This window comes from Punica granatum, chromosome 1, assembly GCF_007655135.1.
Source record: "Punica granatum isolate Tunisia-2019 chromosome 1, ASM765513v2, whole genome shotgun sequence".
In the NCBI taxonomy this organism is placed as follows: Eukaryota; Viridiplantae; Streptophyta; class Magnoliopsida; order Myrtales; family Lythraceae; genus Punica; species Punica granatum.
In genome coordinates this window covers 51045605-51066745 of record NC_045127.1, presented here as the reverse complement: position 1 = coordinate 51066745, position 21141 = coordinate 51045605, and the positions used below count along the sequence as shown (strand labels likewise).

Below are 21141 nucleotides of genomic sequence, written 5' to 3'. Positions count from 1 at the left end.
TGCACATCGTTTGTATGCTCGCGGCTCATAACTGGTCCAGTTGCAGCATCTTTTCTTTTTTAGCAACTGAGATGATAATGTTTGATGTGACTCCATATGGGCGCAAGTATTACTTTGCCTGCCTTTGCTGCCGCAGTGAAATTTTGCAATGACAGCCAAAGATGCCCATCTCATGTCTTCAGCTCTCTGGAAATTCGAAGAATGGGAATATGGGGCTTTTGCTTTTCATATATATATATATTTTAATAAACTATCATTTTGATACGTGAAGTTTACCGGAGCAATCAATTTGGTCATCAAAGAAATTTTGCCATCAAAATGGTACATGAAACTTCGAGTCCGTCCATTACGACTTTCACTTTGTAATCCCTTCGCATATTCACATCCACCGAAGCCTCAAAATTTGATTTCTCGACGTCTAAATCAAGGTATATGTGAGTCGGAATAAGCTATTTCCATCTATAATCAGAATTCAACCTTAAAGCCCAATCTTTGTTCTTCGAGTAAATTAAATTAGTCCCCTCTAGAACGTACAAGACATGCGAGCTTCGAAATTAAAGAAAATGCACATGAACTCAGCAGCGGGAAATAATCAATCATCCAATCAAGACGGGAGATATTTTGACATGATATCGACATTTGCATCGACATCAATTGAGATAATGGAATGTTCGGGAGGGCTTTTGTTAGGGTCAATGGAGTCTCAAGATGAGGATATGAAACCTAATATCACTGGTATGGCACCACCTAGTCCACCGTCAAACCCAACAATGATGTCAAATCAAATATCAATTGAAGATCAGTAGTCAATTTATTTTTCCTTTATAAAAAAAAAGGAGATAAAATCAATGCTAAGCTAAGCTAGTGTGTCTAGTAGTGCAGAAGGATAGTGGAGCAATAGGGCAGAGCTATTGTGATTTGACAGATTTCATCACTTCTTAAAATCAAAATTAAAAATAGTTGCTCGGTAAAACAAATTGACTACTAAATATTCACTTCGTAAGCAAGGATTATAGAGTTTGTGCATATTCTCTGAGAACATTGATACAACAGCAAACTTCAGGAATCAGCAGAACCTCAAAGCATCTTCCAACTCCTTCTCGTCGGCACAATTGTATCCTAACAAATAAGCCCGCGCTGCCATAAATGCAAAATTTATAGCACGATTTGGTGAGCAGTGAAAGGTAACGCAGCAAAAGGACTTGCACATAGATAAAAGGAACAAGATGCTTAATCAGTACCGAATCGACCAGACCCCATGAATGGTTCAGCTTCATCTGTCGCTGCCCCCCCTTGCTGATCCTGAATTCCCATGCAAATTAGGAAACAGCATAAAGTAATGATCAATCATTGGCATAAAATGAAGTGTAATAGTAAAATACTAAACTCCAGCAAAATAAAATAAAACAGATGAAAAACAAATAATTTATTCTCACAGCGTCCGGTTCCATTTCAGAGGGTGACAACATCCTATCGAAACAATGCCCTGATATCTTGCACACCAACAGTTCATTGGTAGGGTCCATATCGACTTCTCTGCACGTATCATCACAGACTGAAAGGCAATAGCCAAGATTCAGATACAACACAGTTAGAGATGAAGCCCAAGGACAATGTAAACCGAGCGTACTTGCCTCTAGAGAAGCTTGGAAATTGATAACAAATGGAAACATTCTTACCATGAACATTCCCAGTCTCCTCACAAACAAAAGCATCTCCAATCCGGTAGTAAGAACAAGTTTCACCGGAACAGGCATGGTCAAGTATGACCTTATCAGTGAAACCGTTGTTCCTTTTCCAGATAGAAACTTGGTCTGCAACCGTCTTGTCAAAAAGTATTCGATCATCCTTCACCTAAACAAATCCGCAGATAATCCAGCAGGATGATATAAGTATAGGCCAGCTTAAGCAGAAGCAGTAGTTAGTCATTGTATCAGGTGATACCACACCATCATCAACGCAATATCACAGGTCAACCCTTGATCTAGCAATGACTGCAACGTACACCAGGTCATATGGAACATCAAATTTCTACCCCAACTTAAAATTGTTGGATAAAGTCGAGCAATAGCTTGAGATGGTATCTAATGGGAGAAAAAAGCAATTTGGGTGGCAAGAAAGTCTTTTATGACACAAAGAAAGATTATTTGTTTTCCAAGCCTTTCCTCGTTACCAATGCCAAAACTAACAAGCAGTCTGAATCCTCTTCACCTGAGAAGGAAGGGGTGCCTGGCTTCTCTTTGCTGCTTGCATTTGCATGTAATAACCTTTGAACTCGGGCTGGCAATTCTTGAGGAGTCCAACCATGTCCTCCCCATCACGCTGCACAAATATATATATTTTTTTTTTTAAAGTCCCTGGCTTTTGTGAGAGGGCATTAAAAGATAGGAACGAGAGAGCAAGGTTGTAAATTAATCCTGGAAAGGCTACCTGAACATAGAGCTTCTTCCATGGACATTGTCGAGGGGTATTTGTAAGAGGCAAAAGACCCCAACGCATGCAGTAGCTGCATCCATTCAACGGGAAGTTCAACTAACTGATTGGCTCTCAGTATTTATACATAAAAGATGACAACTCAAAATTCAAGGACTGGGGGCATGATAGCTAGAACACACATATATGCATGTACATACTTATATGCATAAATCATCTAATAGAAATGCCATTCACATGTGAACTCCAACCACACTGAAAGAAACAAATGCAACTTTATAGCTCAAGCTTGCGGGATTTATGGACTATGTGTGTAGAACAGTCAATGAAGGCTTTTAGATCCAATAATCTTTAAATGAAGCACAATTAAGGGTAGTTGGCAATCTTCTGCGAGGTTCCTAATGAAACCGACATGATTTATGTGCAAGAACTACATTACCAGGAATTACTCATTGACATACGATGTAATTATAAGAAGGAAAAAATTTTAAAAACTAGACAGAGAGGACAAGAACTCACAGGCGACGCCACAAGGATTCATCGGATGCAGCGAAATTCAGACATCTGCACGCCAGCGAGCACGACACCAGATCCTGCAGAGGATCAAACCCACAAAACAATTACAAGGTAATGCTTGGAACACAAAAATTCGAAGCAGAGTGGCTGTGGCTTGGCAAAAGGAGCATGAAGGGTTATTGTCGCGCCTCGCAAGAGAGAAACTTGAGGATGTGAGGGAAGAGCTCCGGAGGGATTCTGCCGATATTTCCGCTCTCAACCCTCAACGGCGCTGCGCTTCTGCTGCTGCTGCTGCTGCTGCTGCCGACTTGGTTGTCTCCATCGTCGTTGTCATCGTTCCTCCGGTCTCCCTCTTCTTCAAAGCAAGGCCTTTTGGCTTCCGGCTCATCAGGGTCGGGCTCCTCCTGCGAGCAACCATGAAAAATTGATTCATCGACGAAGAACATAGAGGAACGGTAATCCGTTTGCTTCTGGCGGGGCAGAAAACGAAAGCACATCGAATGAATTGGGTACCTGATCCGACATCTCAGAGAGCACCTCGGACTCGAGGAAATGTGCGAGGCTCTCGTTCTCGTCGTCCGACATCGTCATGGGAGCTACCGGACGGCAACGTGGTAGCCGGAGACAATGATATCATAACCAAAATCAATCAAAGCAGTCAGCAGATAGAAAGTCGATGGACCAGGACGGAGGAGGAGGAAGAAGAAGAAGACGCGGGCTCGGGCTCGGGCAATTCTGGTGAGGAAATTCGGGCCAGGCTGGGCCCGACACTGTCGCAGGTACCTCTTACGTGGGCAAATATCTCTCCCAGAATTAGATGCCTTGGACATTTACTCCTCCAATTTTTGAAATAAACAGTTTCACTCCCCTAACTATCGTAGATGAACACAACCGTCCCTCACATTTGTGGCATCACCAAGAAATCTACTTTCATGAGCATAACAAGTTAATTTTTTGGGACCAATGTTTATGGAGTAACTGATTCAAAAAAAAAAAAAAAGCTCAGCAGTACGAGGGGCAAATTTTTATATTTTAAAACTTCCGAGAGTCACTTTCCAAAGTCTATTATCATAGGGGAGATGATATTCTCTATTTTTCGATCCGTAAATTTAGCTCTTTATTCAAAACGAAATATCAAGTCCATCACAGCTGGGCCACTAGGAAAGATTGCATGCATGCCCACATCACTTAACGGATGAGCACATAGCTGTGAGGAGCAAAACAGGATCGAAAATAAAACCACATTGAGCATACAGCCAAGCTCCAAGGCAAGGTAGGGTGATTTTTGCATAGCAAACGCCCAAACCGTGAGAGATCGTGAACTGTAGATTAATCATGATATACCCCAAGCTTCCAACCTTCTTTTTTGCGAGTCATTCTTTATCTTCTTCTGCAAATCAGCTCCTAGAAGCTTGTACTTCGCGGGTTGCTCGATACATCCGGTTGTCCTGAATCCTGATCACATAAGGAGTTAGCTCCGCAAGAATCTGGTCATTTCTTGCTTCCGTACGTAATCAACACAAGCATGCCAAGCAAGTTCTGTAGTAGCAGCATAAATAGACTTCCCCTTGTATTTCTTTGCAGCTCATTCAAGCCCAAATTCCCAATCCCCTACTTCTTTCCATTCTCCCCCATTATCTCAAGATACCATTCCAAACCACGGAAGAAAATGAACGCTCAAAATAAAGATTCCATTTCCATCTAGAAAGCCTATCAAGGGTATTAATCCTGTTCCTAATGGCAAGCCAGAAGACAAAGCAATGTCTAGGAATAGAAGAGGAAGACCAAAGAAACTTGTACCAAGTCATGGTAAACCCTTTAATGCGAAGACCATTCCATGTGCAGGCAATAGCGAACTGTCCTTTTGGATAAGCTGTCTAAATTATCTTGAATTAACACTTTAGAATGAACATTCATCGGTTAGAGGATGATTTTTAAGTTTGAATTTGTCACCTTGATTATTGCCTTATGGAACATGAGATGTGACACTTTCAGCAATCGGTGTATCCATTGGAGCTTGTAAATATACATAAGGGAATAAGCTAACCCTAGCATTATCTGGAACTCATCAAAAGAAAACTTTCTTTGCTTGGAGTTGGACTCGATTTTATTACATGAATAAAACCATATAAACATGGTAATGGCACCAACTTAAGATACTCTAGTAGCCGAAATCTTTTCGTATACTCGAATGTAGGCAAGATTTTGAGCATCACGCCAATGCTCCCAATGTCTAAGAATCAACAATTAGACGGGTCGGGCAGGCTTCTGAGACAGCAGTTTGACAATTTCTGCTATACCAACAGAGTCTTTCCCCTCTAATACACTCTTCAACTTCTCCTCGCAGAGGATGTCCTTCTTGACTCCGGGATTCTGCCAGACAAAGTTAGTCGGCACGAAGAATCAGAATGCACACATTTTTTTGAAGCTGTTGATGGAAGCAAATGAACCGAGTGGGAAATTCTTTAGCATTCTTGATTGATTTCAATCTCTATGACACATACCGAGTGCAACCGAACCCCATGAACCCAAACAAGATCCAAACTTTGAACTCCTAACGGTGGAAATCAAGCCTTTTTCAATGAAAAAAAATGACGTATTTAGAATCCATTATTCAACATGTGGACGAGTTAATCTTTTCAGAGTATATTTCGTCGAACAGGTAACGTGCAAGGACCAAAGGGCGACGTCTAGGGATGGGGACTTTGACTTTGATTCTGGAACAGACCTGGCGGGTGTGGAGTTTGATGAACTTGGAGATCAAGATGGAGGTGTCAGAGCGAGGCTTCTCGGGTATGCCCATGAACTTGCCGAGCTCCGATGAAGCCGACGGCGTCGTTGCTTTGCTCTTTCCTTTGAGTTTGGGCAGTCCGCTGGTGTTGCTCCCCTTTGCAGCCGCCATTAAAGCCCTGCTTCCTCCACCCAATGCCCTTGTTAGATGACTAGTACCCGCCATTGTTGTCTCCTCCTCCTTCCAGTTTACCGTACGCTTCGGGCAATACTGCTACTGTCGGGTCAAAATTTGAGGGGCGAACCGTAATTTAGTAAAATTGTGTTTCGACCCCCTGAAGTTTTATTCTGTGACAATTTGTGCCTCATTGTTTGCAGGATACCTATTTGGACCCTTGGGAACTTGTCCGACTGTTGGACATATTCCCTTCATGTGTCTAGCTGCAGCTGATGTCCGAATACCCAAGGCAAGTGTATTCGCCGAACCCATAATATGAAGTTCAGGTCTAAGGTTTCTACAAGGTTATCCAATTTAACGAGGCTCGAGTTACCGAGCCTATGCCGGCAATTTTTTGTACAGCATACTTAATTTCCCACATCATTGTTCTTCGTATCATTGAAAGTAATTCAAAGGTCAGTCCTTTGATTTAATGGACGGATTGCTTGGCCAAGCTGAACTATACCGGGATAAATGATCGTGTTTTCTAGGGTTACCTATGCATGCCTCTCATGTAATTATTAAATTTTTATTGGGCTTATACGGGCTTAGACCAATTTCCACTTAAAAGCTCAAACTGATAAGTATTGGTACCAAAACCTTATATAAACTCATGGTTAGTATTTCATTTTTTTTCATGTGGGATTATAATTCCTAACACTCGCTCTCACGTGCAACGTGTGGTCTATTTTTGTCTATACTTTGTCACGTACCCTTAAACACCTACCCTCAACAATTGACCTCAAGCCGAACTCTTTTTTCGTGCTTGGGCGAGGGGTACTAACACGAGGCGCACTTTTGGCTGCACTCAACATATTGGGTCTGGTGTGGTGTGGGTGCACACACTCGCGTTGGCACGTATATGCGTGACTTGGGCTCTGATATCATATTAAATTTCATATTGAGCTTATACGGGCTTGGACCCATTTCCATTTAAAAACTCAAGCTGATAAGTGTTAATATCCAAACCTTATATAAACTAATGATTATTATTTTATTTTTTTCACGTGGGATTATAATTCTCAACAGTGATGTGTCACGCACCAAATACGATAATATCATATCAAACTACAAATTTCAATATGGCTGGTCACGCTAGAATCCCGGGAAGTGGAGGGGAAACCACACAGTTAATATCATGTTGAAGAAACAGGAAATGGATGCCATCCATATCCACTTCTTTTCTTTTCATGTTTTAGATTAGATGAAACGTAGAGTTGCGTCGCTGTCATACCCTAAAACTCATTATCTTCTTAAAAGACGGAGCAACTCTAGTGATCGGCAATGGAGATAGATCGCAGAATACCAAAAAAGACAATCATTTGCACTATTTCTTCATTATTATTATTCCGGATATATTGAGTCAAATCATGCTTGTAGTTCTCTGCAAATTTTTTTTTTTTTTGCTGTCGATAGTGTCTGGCGTCGTAGTTACCGATTAGTCCACTAGATGATATATTGTACTCCAGATGCCGATCCCCAAGAGAATTGAATTCTGAACCTAACCAACTGCTCGTTGTCTCAAATTCCCTTAGCATATAATTGATTTTCTTGTGACACAGTACTCCAAAAAAAATGAGGTCTAATAAGTCAACATGACAATATCTCAGTGAAGGAAGCTATCAATAACTTTTTTTTTTTCCTTTGGATGAACGGATATCCATTAGATGTCTCTCCACAAACTAGCTAATGAGTAGCAAATATAAGATATGCATATAGATAATACATACATATATATGTATCTCTATCTTGTTGTGCCACGTTTTAAGATATGCCACCGTGATTGTTTAGGAGCTATAAGCCCCTGAAGATTCGAAAACATTCCTAGACTTCCACCTTTGTCTGTTGGGTTAATATGGCCTTTGGTCTGTTTCCTTTCTTCGTATTCTGGGCTGGAGTTGCAGAGTTCAAATCAAACTAGTATTCCAACATGTGCAGATTCTAAAAGAAGAGCTACCCATGATTCCCATCTATGGAGCCTATTGCTAACTGTAGCCTAGCCACTCTCTCTCTCTCTCTCTCTCTCTCTTAAAGAGATGAAGCCATAGCCCCCTTTATAACAAAGAAAGAACAAAGGGAAAGATACACTACGCAGATTTGATGTTGTTTTACATGTTTTTTTTTTTAGTCTTTTCCATGTAATGGAATCATTCCGTACAATTTAAAAAAAAATTCATTTTGGGTTGACGTGGATGTGCACTAGCAGGGTGGAAGTAGGATATGACGTGGATTTTCTATGACTTTTTGCGTGTCAAAATATTTTTTTTGCTTCTGTGTTCCCTTTGGTTGTGTTCACAACCCGAGAGGGCCCTCGGTCCCTCCTTGATGTTCCCTCCTCCCATTGTTTTCACCCTCAGACGCTGTCGGCTTCGAGCTTCTGAGATTCTTTGGGTTGCGTTTGGTACAATGTAAGTAACCACATTACCGACAATCCACAACGTAGAAAAATAACCACACTTTTTTTTTCGGTTATAAAGGAAGTTCATGGACCTAGTATATTAAAATAGAAAATCCTAAATATCTAGGGCCCGTTTGGTTTCATGATGTGATTTTAGAATCATGATTTTGATTTTAACTCTACCCACTACACAACAAAAACACACGTTTCCCAAGTCAAATTTATAATACCATCTCATTTGTTTTTTTCTACAATCAAAATCAAAATCAAAATCAAACTTAGTTTAACTCTGAAACCAAACGCTCCCCTAATAAAGAGGTACGAGTAGTTTCACTGAGTATCGAACCTGAAACCTCTTAATCACCAAACGAGAAGTACGTTACTGCGTTATATCCTCTTTCGATAAGATAACCACACTTTAAACTGATGATAATTTACCATCGCCATATTTGGTATTTGGCATAGCGACAACATCGGTTGTAGCTGAGTTATATATGGGGACCGGTTTGGATTTGGCTTGGCTACTCGGATTTGAGTAATTTGTTGTTGCTGAGGTTGATTCTGAAGCTGTTCGCAATCTATTCCTAAAACATTCAGGGACTGATTAACTCGATTAGCAGGCTGTTGGCACAAGATTGGCAATTATGGGTTCGTCACGCTTTCGAAGAAGGGAAGGGAATTGGACGGTTCACTGGTCATTGGAGCTTCCTTCAGGTGTTCATCATTCCTATCGTCACCTGGAGGGTGTTAATAAACTCTTGTTTGGTGATATTATTAGGGCTTTTTTACCCCATTATTGAAAATGAGTATTTTAGATCGAATCGATTTTTCAATTGATCCAGGTACTTGGGATCCTATGGATGAAGACATGATTTCTCTGGATACTATTGAACTTCATTCGAAAGAAGAACCTTATAAAAATTTATGAATAGTATACTCGATCAAGTGAGTGATTTTCTCTCCTACTACGGATCCTATACTACCCCTCATAAACTGAAAATCCATAACCCCAATTGCTATGAGAATACCGTTTAGTCGGCCTATACATGCATGAGAGAAAAGCATATTGACTAGCTGGTGATTGTGAGGCCCCAATTCTTGACTGGAGGGGATACCAAAGTCCTCTGCCTTTCTATTTCTTGGATAGATAGAGAGGGAGGGCAGAGCTTTTTGGTTATTTCATGTTGTCAAAGAGTTGTGTAGTCTAGTTTTTCTTTTCAGACTTCGACCCCTATTTCACCCGAAAAAATCTGATTTTATTGTTTTTAATTTTGTAAAAATTATCAAAAATAAAAGCGAATTTTTAAAATAATCACCCACAACCTCTCTTTTCTACTTCTTCCTCAAAATGCTAGCTCACCCTGTTAAACTTCTTGTCTCCACCATCTCGCAGCCAACTTGTCACCTCGGCCATGCCTCCATCACGCTGGCAGCTGCAGCTTGCCCCCACCACCCTCCACCATGCTAGCACGCATTCACCTGTGTTGGAGTTTTTCGTCCAATGGGGGTGGAACTGGCGATGGTGAGGGAAGCGGCCAAAACTGATGGCTGTGGCTGCTGCTGTTCGTAGTGATAGTATGGGTCCTATGAGGAAGAAGGAAAACAATGAGTAATTGAACGGTAATTTTTGCCTAAAAAATGAAAATTTCATGAAAGTGATAATATAGATACATACATTTATATATATATATGTATGTATGTATTTATGTAGACACCTCCCATGGTGGAAATGTACATTACCTCTTTAGTGGCGACGTGGTTGCAATGGAGATCCACATTTCCGGTATTGTGTTCCAACCAAACGTGGAAATCTTGTGAGTTTAGGTAATTCAAACAAACATTACCTGTAATATGGATATATTATCGGCTACCAAACACGCCCTTAAAAGAGTTTATTTAGGTACATGTTCGTATGGTTATTGATGATTTTAGCTCCATACTGTTACATACCTTTGTTCCGTTCATAACATGTCAGTATCCTCCACTTTTTGCCCCCATTCGAGTCCTCAAGACCTCGAGGGCCTGTCTTGAATCATCACATCATCCGGTATAAGAGTAAGGGCATTAAATAGAATAAAATCACTTTCCATAATGAACTATTTCGATAACGTTGTAAACTACATTATCTTTCCATTCTTATGTTTCCATGGTGAGCTTCATGGTCTTTTCATTCCTATGTTTTTAGGTGTTGCCTGCTGTATTGCTTGCTAGGAAAGAATAGAACGGAAGTGCAGTGGAAATGTCATACAAAACGAGAACAACTATGTAAAACCATTCTATTCCGTTTATGTTATCTTCATTCTTTATTGCGAGTGCAGTCTTTGCTAGTTCCACGGGGCGCAACGGAAGCGAAAAGGAACAGAAATTCAAAATTTCCTACCCGTGAAACTAATTCCAAGACCTACTAGAAGAATAAGAGTAAATAAAAACGTACCTGGAATATTTAAAGTTGTCGACCGAGCGTCCCACGCGTGACGCCTCTACTGGAATCCACACCGACTTTGTCGACGAGTTTTCGAGATCGGCGGTGCTAGCGACCAACACTCGAAAGAAACACCGATGCGACACCCGAAATTTTCAGACTAATGGACCTAATTTGAGTTGAACAATTCAACCCAAATTATATATATTTTATATGCACACATATATGCACGTACATATATATATTAGCATATATATATAATATGTGTGCGCTTTTATATATAAGCATATATATATAATCATGCTTACTGCCCCTTTTTATAAGCAATATGGGGGGTGAAGATGAAATCCCAACCGATGTGGGATTTAGGGAATTAAGGTTCCCTTATGACATGTGTCCTTACACATGTTAATCCACATAAAAGCCATATGTCACCATATTAATCGTGCATCAATTTGGTCCATTTAATCTAATAAATCGAGTCTAATTAATCGACAAATTTAATCTCATTAAATATCCAATTAATTAGTCGCACCATAAATCATCTAATCTCTATTAGATGATTTTATTGTTTCAAAATATCTCGTCAATTTAGTCGTAGTGTGTGACCCTGTAGGTTCCCAATTACGTTGACAGTAATATCAAAATCTCTATTTCAATATTACAAACAGTGAGTGGCATCTAGCAATGCATCACTGTTACTCAAGTAATAGGAAAGTCAATTTCTCGACGAACCTTGTGACCTCCGTTACCGTGTAATATAATCCCTTTGTCCTCTATATCTCTATTGAGCCCAAGGCATGGTCGATGACATCCTTGTATGGCTCAATATCTCTTTTTCTTGGTTTACCGGGTAAGTCTATCAGAACAAATGAGCTCGATATCATTATATCGACTCATTTGGGTATGCATACACTTTTAGACTTAACCACCAAGTGGCCGTGAGATATCGCTCCCGTTTCGTAGGAGGGACAAATCCTATCTTGATCACTCACATTCCTCTCCATGCTCTGTGGTATACCCAATAACTGTCTTTATAACCATCCTGTTACAGTGGCGTTTGACAGTATCAAAGTATATGACATTACATGTAGGAATCTATGGTGACCTCAAGTCAAAGGACCATTACACTATAGTCACTTTGAGATATGCTAATGACAGTCACGTAACAACCCATGTAGCAATCTCATGGCGGATCAGTCCTATACACATTACTCTTAATGTATACATGTGGTGTGATTTGATATCTCCATATCCATGACCTATGAGATTTGATCATCAATCAACACTTACACTAATCTAACTGTATTATCGTTGTCCTAATTAACGATAATACTTTGACTATGGACATTTAGGAATAATGTTCAATAATTATAGGATCTCACAATCAAGTCACACTTGATGCCTATTGAACCTACTATTCCAAGGACATTATTGTGTAAAATCATATTTAGCGCAATCTACACAATAACAGATATGCCTCGTAATATAATGAAATACATGTCATATTACAGAACTGATGATAGATTGCATCTAGGGCATACACCAATTCCCAACAATCTCCCACTTGCACTAGAGCCAATCTGGCATCTGTCTAATGCCAATAGATCTAGTGTGAGCCTCGTGCTTGCGCTGCACAAGAGGCTTCGTAAGTGGATCTGCGAGATTCTCATCTGTTGGTATTCTGCATATCTTCACATCTCCTCTGTCAATAATCTCGCGAATGAGATGGAAGCGTCTGAGTATATGTTTGGATCGCTGGTGAGACATGGGTTCCTTAGCTTGCGCAATGGCTCCATTGTTGTCACAATAGAGATCCACTGGGTCTGCGATGCTAGGAACCACAACAAGTTCTGTCACGAACTTCTTGATCTAAACGGCCTCTTTTGCAGCGTTAGAGGCAGCAATATACTCGGCCTCTGTGGTAGAATCGGCTACTGTCTCCTGTTTGGAACTCTTCCAACTCACAGCACCTCCATTCAGGCAGAACACATACCCTGACTGCGATCTACTGTCGTCCTTATCGGTCTGGAAACTAGCATCGGTGTAACCTCTTACAACGAGCTCTTCTTCGCCTCCATATACCAAAAACATCTCCTTAGTCCTTCGTAAGTACTTAAGGATGTTCTTTACTGCAATCCAGTGTCTTTCACCTGGATCTGATTGGTATCGACTCGTCATACTCAAAGCATACGAGACATCTGATCGAGTGCATAACATAGCATACATGATGGATCCAATAGCTGACGCATATGGAATCCTATTCATGCGGTCCCTCTCCTCTCAAGTAGAAGGACACTGAGCCTTCGAAAGGCTTATGCCATGTAACATAGGCAGCGACCCTTTCTTAGAATCCTGCATGCTAAATCGCCGAAGCACTTTATCTATGTATGCACTCTGACTTAAGCCAAGCAGTCTCCTGGATCTATCTCTATAGATCCTGATACCTAGCACGTAGGTAGCTTCGCCTAAGTCCTTCATAGAGAAACACCTTCCCAACCAAGTCTTCACAGACTGTAAGGAATGAATGTCATTCCCGATCAGAAGTATGTCATCTACATATAACACCAGGAAGATTACTATGCTCCCACTAACCTTCTTGTAAACACAGGGTTCATCTTCATTCTTGATGAAGCCAAACTCTTTGATTACATCATCAAAACGAAGATTCCAGCTCCTAGAAGCTTGCTTCAGCCCATAAATAGACCGTTGTAGCTTACAAACTTTTCTGGCACTATGTGGATCGACAAAACCCTCAGGTTGCGTCATATACACATCCTCGAGGAGATTCCCGTTCAGGAAAGCAGTTTTGACATCCATTTGCCAGATCTCATAATCATAATAAGCTGCAATTGCAAGCAAGATCCTGATGGATTTAAGCATAGCTACCGGGGAAAAGGTTTCGTCATAGTCAACACCATGAACTTGTCTGAAACCTTTTGCCACAAGTCGGCCCTTAAAGGTAATCACATTACCGTCCATGTCAGTCTTCTTCTTGAAGACCCACTTACACCCAATGGGTTTTGCCCCTTCAGGTGGATCAACCAAAGTCCATACTTGGTTAGTGTACATGGACTCCATCTCAGATCTCATGGCCTCCAGCCATTTCTCAGAGTCTGGGCCTATTACGGCTTCCGCATAGGTTGTAGGCTCATCATTATCTATGAGCAATACGTCATTGTCTTGAGTCACGAGAAATCCATATCTCTCGGGCTCATGACGTATCCTACTAGACCTACGAGGCTCCTGTGTCACCTGTGTAGAAGATTGTGCCACAACAACTTGTGATACTTGTTCTGCAACATCGCCCGTCGATTGGTCAATGTCATTTTGTGGTAGAACTTCCCCAAGTTCTAATTTCCTCCCACTAGTTCCTTTGGAGAGAAACTCTTTCTCAAGGAATACCGCAGTTCGAGCGACAAACACTTTGCCCTCGATGGGATTATAGAAATAGTATCCTCGAGTTTCCTTAGGATACCCCACAAAGTAACATTTGTCCGATTTAGGGCCAAGCTTATCCGAAGATAATCTCTTCACATAAGCTTCGCAACCCCATATCTTTAGAAAAGACATCTTGGGACGCTTCCCATACCACATCTCATATGGTGTCCTTTCAACTGATTTCGACGGAGCATTGTTTAATATGAGAGCAGCTGTCTGTAGAGCATATCCCCAGAAGGAGTCAGGTAAGTTTGCATGACTCATCAAAGATCGAACCATATCTAATAAAGTTCGATTCCTCCTCTCAGCTACACCATTCCATTGTGGTGTTCCAGGTGGAGTCAGTTGAGATAAAATCCCACACTGTTTAAGATAGTCAGCGAACTCATAGCTCAAATATTCACCTCCTCGATCTGATCGAAGAACTTTAATGCTCTTACCCAACTGATTCTCCACTTCATTCTTAAATTCTTTGAACTTTTCAAAGGATTCAGATTTGTGTTTCATCAAAAACACATATCCAAATCTACTGAAATCATCAGTAAATGTAATAAAGTAGAGATACCCACCTCTAGCAAGCTTGTTCACTGGTCCACATACATCGGTATGTATGAGAGCCAAAAGATCACTAGCTCGCTCACCTTTTCCGGTAAAAGGGGCCTTAGTCATTTTCCCCATTAAGCAAGGTTCGCATGTCTCGATCGATTCTAAATCAAACGAGTCCAGTAATCCATCCTTATGGAGTCTAGAGATGCGATTCTCGCTAATATGGCCTAAACGACAATGCCAGAGGTAAGTCGGGTTCGAATCATTAGATTTGAGCCGTTTGGTTTCCACATTATAAATAGGCGTATCTAGATCAAGAACATACAGACCATTACTTAAATGTGCACTGCCATAATATACATCATTCATGTACATAGAACAACACTTGTTCTTTATAGTGAAACAAAATCCATTCTTGTCCAAACAAGAAACAGATATTATGTTTCTACTAATAGCAGGTACATAATAACAGTCGTTAAGATCTAATACAAGCCCAGTAGGTAAAACTAGGTGATAAGTCCCTACAATTAATGTAGCAACTCTTGCTCCATTTCCAACTCGTAGGTCCACCTCGCCCTTTGTCAACGATCTACTGTCCTTTAGGTCCTGCATATTTCCACAAATATGAGCACCACATCAGGTATCTAATACCCAAGATGTAGAAGTAGTAGATACATTAATCTCTATAACATGGATACCTGAAGTGGAAGTCTCACTTCCCTTCTTCTTCTTCAACTCTTCCAGGTATATCTTACAATTCCGCTTCCAATGTCCAGTGTTGCCACAGTGGAAGCAGTAATCATTCTTCGCCACCTTGGCTTTAGGCTTCAACGCACCCAAGTCAAAATTGGATGCACCTTTAGCCTTCTTGCCTTTACTCTTGCTCTTGCCCTTTCTTTTGGTCCCTTGGACCATTAGAACGGACGTCCCCTTGCTGATATCATGCTCAGCTGTTCTCAACATGCTAAGCAGTTCAGGCAATGGTTTATTGTAGTCATTCATATTATAGCTCATAATGAACTGACTATAACTGCTGGGCAGCGACTGTAGGACTAAATCTGTGGCCAACTCTTGACCAAGAGGAAATCCCAGTCTTCCCAGAGTCTCAACGTACCCAATCATCTTGAGTACATGAAGACCCACCGGGCTACCCTCAGTCAACCTTGCTTGAAAAAGTGCTTTAGAGATCTCGAATCTCTCATGTCGGGCCTGCTCTTGATAGAGCTGCCTGAGATGCACGATCATATCGTACGCCTTCATGTTCTCGTGTTGCTTCTGAAGCTCCGAGTCCATGGTGACTAACATGAGACATCCGACGTTTACGGCATCATCATGATGCTTACTATAAGCATCTTTCTTAGCTTGGGGGGCATCGTCAGGCGGTGGCGCAAGAAGAGGTTGCTCTAAGACATATAGCTTCTTTTCTTGGGTGAGAACAATTCTCAAGTTTCGATACCAACCAAGGAAATTATTCCCTGACAGTTTGTCCTTATCAAGGACGGATCGCAAACAGAAAGTACTAGAAGTGCTCCCTGCCATCGTAACTACCATAGAAATATACAAAATAAGTATTATGACACAACAATATTTAATGAGGACTTTATAAATATTGCTCCCACTATTTATATCAAATCAATGACCCTCAACATTGATTCAGAGAATATCATTCTCATAGTAGCTCAAGATCCATATCTCACCAAGCTCTGAGTCAGCGATGGCTGATTCACCCAGAACTGGCTATTTAGGTAGGGAACTCACTTTCCCAATTGCATCACATGCAACTCTTGATTAGTTGAGTGAATAACTCCTTATTCAAATCTATCTTATAGATCGATGCCCAACTACATGCCTCTGAACTCCTAATCCTATTAGGCTTGCTCAGTTAAGTCCGACCCACTGGTAAACACAACGTCTTACTAGGATAGATAAGGGCATCCTGCGAAGGCAAGGTCTACACACTCATCGATCTTGGTCTTGACGAGCGTTACACGGTGGAAGGATATGGACTTAATATTTTGAGGGATTTGATTAACATTTAATCGATCTCACTATACACTATTATGTAACTATTACATAATAGTCCACACGTATAACTATTATACTAACACAACTAGGACATAGTCCATGTCTTACAGTCATGCACCGCAAATATCAAACATAATCATACCAGTACCAAGCATAAAATCATATTTTATGCTATTATTTACTCAGATTCTAACTAGCTAGTCTCTGATACCAATTGCTAGTTCCACGGGGCGCAACGGAAGCGAAAAGGAACAGAAATTCAAAATTTCCTACCCGTGAAACTAATTCCAAGACCTACTAGAAGAATAAGAGTAAATAAAAACGTACCTGGAATATTTAAAGTTGTCGACCGAGCGTCCCACGCGTGACGCCTCTACTGGAATCCACACCGACTTTGTCGACGAGTTTTCGAGATCGGCGGTGCTAGCGACCAACACTCGAAAGAAACACCGATGCGACACCCGAAATTTTCAGACTAATGGACCTAATTTGAGTTGAACAATTCAACCCAAATTATATATATTTTATATGCACACATATATGCACGTACATATATATATTAGCATATATATATAATATGTGTGCGCTTTTATATATAAGCATATATATATAATCATGCTTACTGCCCCTTTTTATAAGCAATATGGGGGGTGAAGATGAAATCCCAACCGATGTGGGATTTAGGGAATTAAGGTTCCCTTATGACATGTGTCCTTACACATGTTAATCCACATAAAAGCCATGTGTCACCATATTAATCGTGCATCAATTTGGTCCATTTAATCTAATAAATCGAGTCTAATTAATCGACAAATTTAATCTCATTAAATATCCAATTAATTAGTCGCACCATAAATCATCTAATCTCTATTAGATGATTTTATTGTTTCAAAATATCTCGTCAATTTAGTCGTAGTGTGTGACCCTGTAGGTTCCCAATTACGTTGACAGTAATATCAAAATCTCTATTTCAATATTACAAACAGTGAGTGGCATCTAGCAATGCATCACTGTTACTCAAGTAATCGGAAAGTCAATTTCTCGACGAACCTTGTGACCTCCGTTACCGTGTAATATAATCCCTTTGTCCTCTATATCTCTATTGAGCCCAAGGCATGGTCGATGACATCCTTGTATGGCTCAATATCTCTTTTTCTTGGTTTACCGGGTAAGTCTATCAGAACAAATGAGCTCGATATCATTATATCGACTCATTTGGGTATGCATACACTTTTAGACTTAACCACCAAGTGGCCGTGAGATATCGCTCCCGTTTCGTAGGAGGGACAAATCCTATCTTGATCACTCACATTCCTCTCCATGCTCTGTGGTATACCCAATAACTGTCTTTATAACCATCCTGTTACAGTGGCGTTTGACAGTATCAAAGTATATGACATTACATGTAGGAATCTATGGTGACCTCAAGTCAAAGGACCATTACACTATAGTCACTTTGAGATATGCTAATGACAGTCACGTAACAACCCATGTAGCAATCTCATGGCGGATCAGTCCTATACACATTACTCTTAATGTATACATGTGGTGTGATTTGATATCTCCATATCCATGACCTATGAGATTTGATCATCAATCAACACTTACACTAATCTAACTGTATTATCGTTGTCCTAATTAACGATAATACTTTGACTATGGACATTTAGGAATAATGTTCAATAATTATAGGATCTCACAATCAAGTCACACTTGATGCCTATTGAACCTACTATTCCAAGGACATTATTGTGTAAAATCATATTTAGCGCAATCTACACAATAACAGATATGCCTCGTAATATAATGAAATACATGTCATATTACAGAACTGATGATAGATTGCATCTAGGGCATACACCAATTCCCAACAGTCTTACCATCGAATAACTAGAAATTTTGTAATATTTTTTTCTTTTCTCGATCATGTGTCTGTGTTTAGGTAAGTAACATGGTATGAAAAGAACTAAGGTATGTAGCAAAATGGAGCAAAAATCATCAACAACCATATTACATACCTTAGTTCTTTTCATACCATGTTACTGCCCTCCTCTGTTTGCCCCTGTCCGAGTCCTTAGGACCTCTAAGACCCCTTGTGATTCCGCACTGCAGAATAAAATCGTTTGCCATAAAGAAACTGTTATTTCCATTCCTATGTTTAAATGTTGTTGGTGTGTCCTGCTTGGTAGGAAATCATGGAACCGAATTGGGATGGAATTGGCATACAAACAATAACTACTTATTAAAAATAAATATTTAAACCAGGCCGTTAACTTTTTAGACAACCGTTGTGGTCACCTTAATATTTTATGTGGTATCAGAGCGTAAGTTCGATATGCTACGTGCGTTTGTCCCACATTAATCAGTTCCATGCGAAACCGGGCAAATCTAACAATATATCTTATAGATTAGAAAATTGTGATCATCTTAAATTGTCACACTACTTGTTCTATTTCGTTTATGTTTTCATTCAGATGACGGAGGCTGGCAGCTTGGGGAAGGGAAGCGCCACCCGATAGGGGTGATGCTGACCGGAAACTTACTGTGGAGAGAACATGTTCTTGCAGCTTTCCTGAATTTCATGTATCTAACAAATTCACTGTGAAGTTGTTTTACTTACTCTTATGACTGTAACCGGGAGGAAAACATCGCGTGGGCGAAGAATTTACCACCCAACGGTGCATCCGTTACGACTTACATTGGTTACTTCACCCTGACTTTGAAGGGATTATGAAAGAAATTATTGGGTTGTGGCTCAGATAAGCTGTGTTTCTTTCCTGTCAATATCAGCAATCAGCTCAACCACTGAAGAACAGCATTACAAAATTCGGATCTTTAGTCTTTATCTATTATATATATAAAAGTCTAGAACCCATTATTGTCTTTCTCCACATTTCAAAATTCATATTTTACCCTTCCATATATGTAGACAGTTTTCCTAATTCCCATATTGTCGATTCAATGTACGTAGCTATCTTCCTAGATTTCACTCATTCATTCAATGTATGAAGACATATTTTCTATTTTCTATTTAAAATACAACGTGACATTCGTATTAGTGTCCATTGAAAGAAAAAATGCATTTGTATTCATCATTCTATCTCTCTATTGTATTCTTCTAAAATATAACCTCACGTACCTTTTTGTATATATTAAGCCATTTACACCAACAATCTCATTCCAAACACATAATTTCATCAATAAATCCTCTCTTCAAGTATAGTAATAATATCAAAATTAAATAATTTATAATTCATAATATCTCTAAAAGTATAAATCATTTAAAGTGTTTCTCGATTTTTACTTTTTGAAAATACCCTTTCAATTTTGAAAAGTAGGCATCTATATTCTTCTGTATATCTATTCAATTACAATTTTCTAAAATATAACCGCATATACCTTTGCATGCAAATTATACCCTATGCACTAATCATTAGTTCCTAAATGTATTTTTTAATCAATAGTATATTGTATACATACTAATTACAAAAGTGTGAAGTTCCTTTTGATTTCTCCACATTTGTTATTTTTCATTTTGCCCCATTTACTCTGTTTTATTGAATTTTCCCACTTTTATAATTTCTAATTAGACCCTTATATCAAATTTGTACTTGTCTTTTTATGAAAAGTTGTCTCTCGCGCATCATGCCCTTTCAGTTCGTAACAAAAGGTAATGGTGTCCTCTCATTGAAAGCCCATTAAATGTCATCAATTCTTGAAGTAATGTTTCGATTCCTTTCCATTCAAAATAACAATCGAAATGCTCTCACTTTTATAAAGGGAAATTTTGCTATGTCCTACAACATTTATATGGAATATATCCTTCTTCCAAATAAGGACAATCATATGGCGAGTAATTTAAACAACTTTTTCCCAACGTTTTGCAGATTTGGAGGACTCTTTGTCTGAGAGAGAAGTATTTTCCTTAAGTAGAGATTGTTTGAGAGAGAATAACAAAATTCGATGAGGATATGTAATAACAGCTGAAGATTAATTTTCTATAGATATGTATATGGTCTTACTTCTATTTTTCAAAATGTTTGTTTTTCTTTTAAAATGTTCACGGAGAGAAATAATGATGTGACGCATTAGATTGAAAATTGTTGGGTTCAAATCAAAACACAAAATTGTCCATTTTTCGTTCCTCTCATTGTTCTATTCCTATCTCTATCCCTCTTTTGTCTCATCTCTTTCTCTTTCTTTTAGCCAAGCCACTGTTGCAAACATGATGCTTATCACATCCCACCCGCTACCACCTCAACTTGTCAGAATCACTATCCCCCCATCTTTTCAAGACGATCTAATATCTCATCACTGAGGGTCTTGTTGCCGTATTCTGGGGCTCGTCATTGATCATTAATGCGACATGGTACTAGCAAAAGACTGATCAAGACAGAGGTAAACGACGCCAAG

The 21141-nt window shown here is 39.7% G+C and overlaps 2 protein-coding genes across 2 annotated transcripts; both read right to left on the bottom strand.

Moving 5' to 3' along the window:
- Positions 1-799: 799 nt before the first annotated feature.
- LOC116214423 (F-box protein SKIP31-like) lies at positions 800-3713 on the bottom strand. The gene is made up of 9 exons (XM_031549833.1): positions 3463-3713; positions 3138-3353; positions 2953-3026; positions 2431-2506; positions 2212-2322; positions 1680-1854; positions 1437-1555; positions 1242-1302; positions 800-1137 (listed from the first exon to the last, which is right to left on the bottom strand). Exons 1-9 carry the CDS (start codon positions 3538-3540, stop codon positions 1067-1069), a joined length of 981 nt encoding a protein of 326 aa, XP_031405693.1. The 5' UTR covers positions 3541-3713; the 3' UTR covers positions 800-1066.
- A 1219-nt stretch (positions 3714-4932) lies between these two features.
- Positions 4933-6004, bottom strand: LOC116214486 (upstream activation factor subunit UAF30). Its single transcript, XM_031549890.1, has 2 exons — positions 5678-6004; positions 4933-5322 (listed from the first exon to the last, which is right to left on the bottom strand). The coding sequence occupies exons 1-2, from the start codon at positions 5903-5905 to the stop codon at positions 5197-5199; spliced, it is 354 nt and encodes a 117-aa protein (XP_031405750.1). The 5' UTR covers positions 5906-6004; the 3' UTR covers positions 4933-5196.
- Between the last annotated feature and the right edge of the window lie 15137 nt (positions 6005-21141).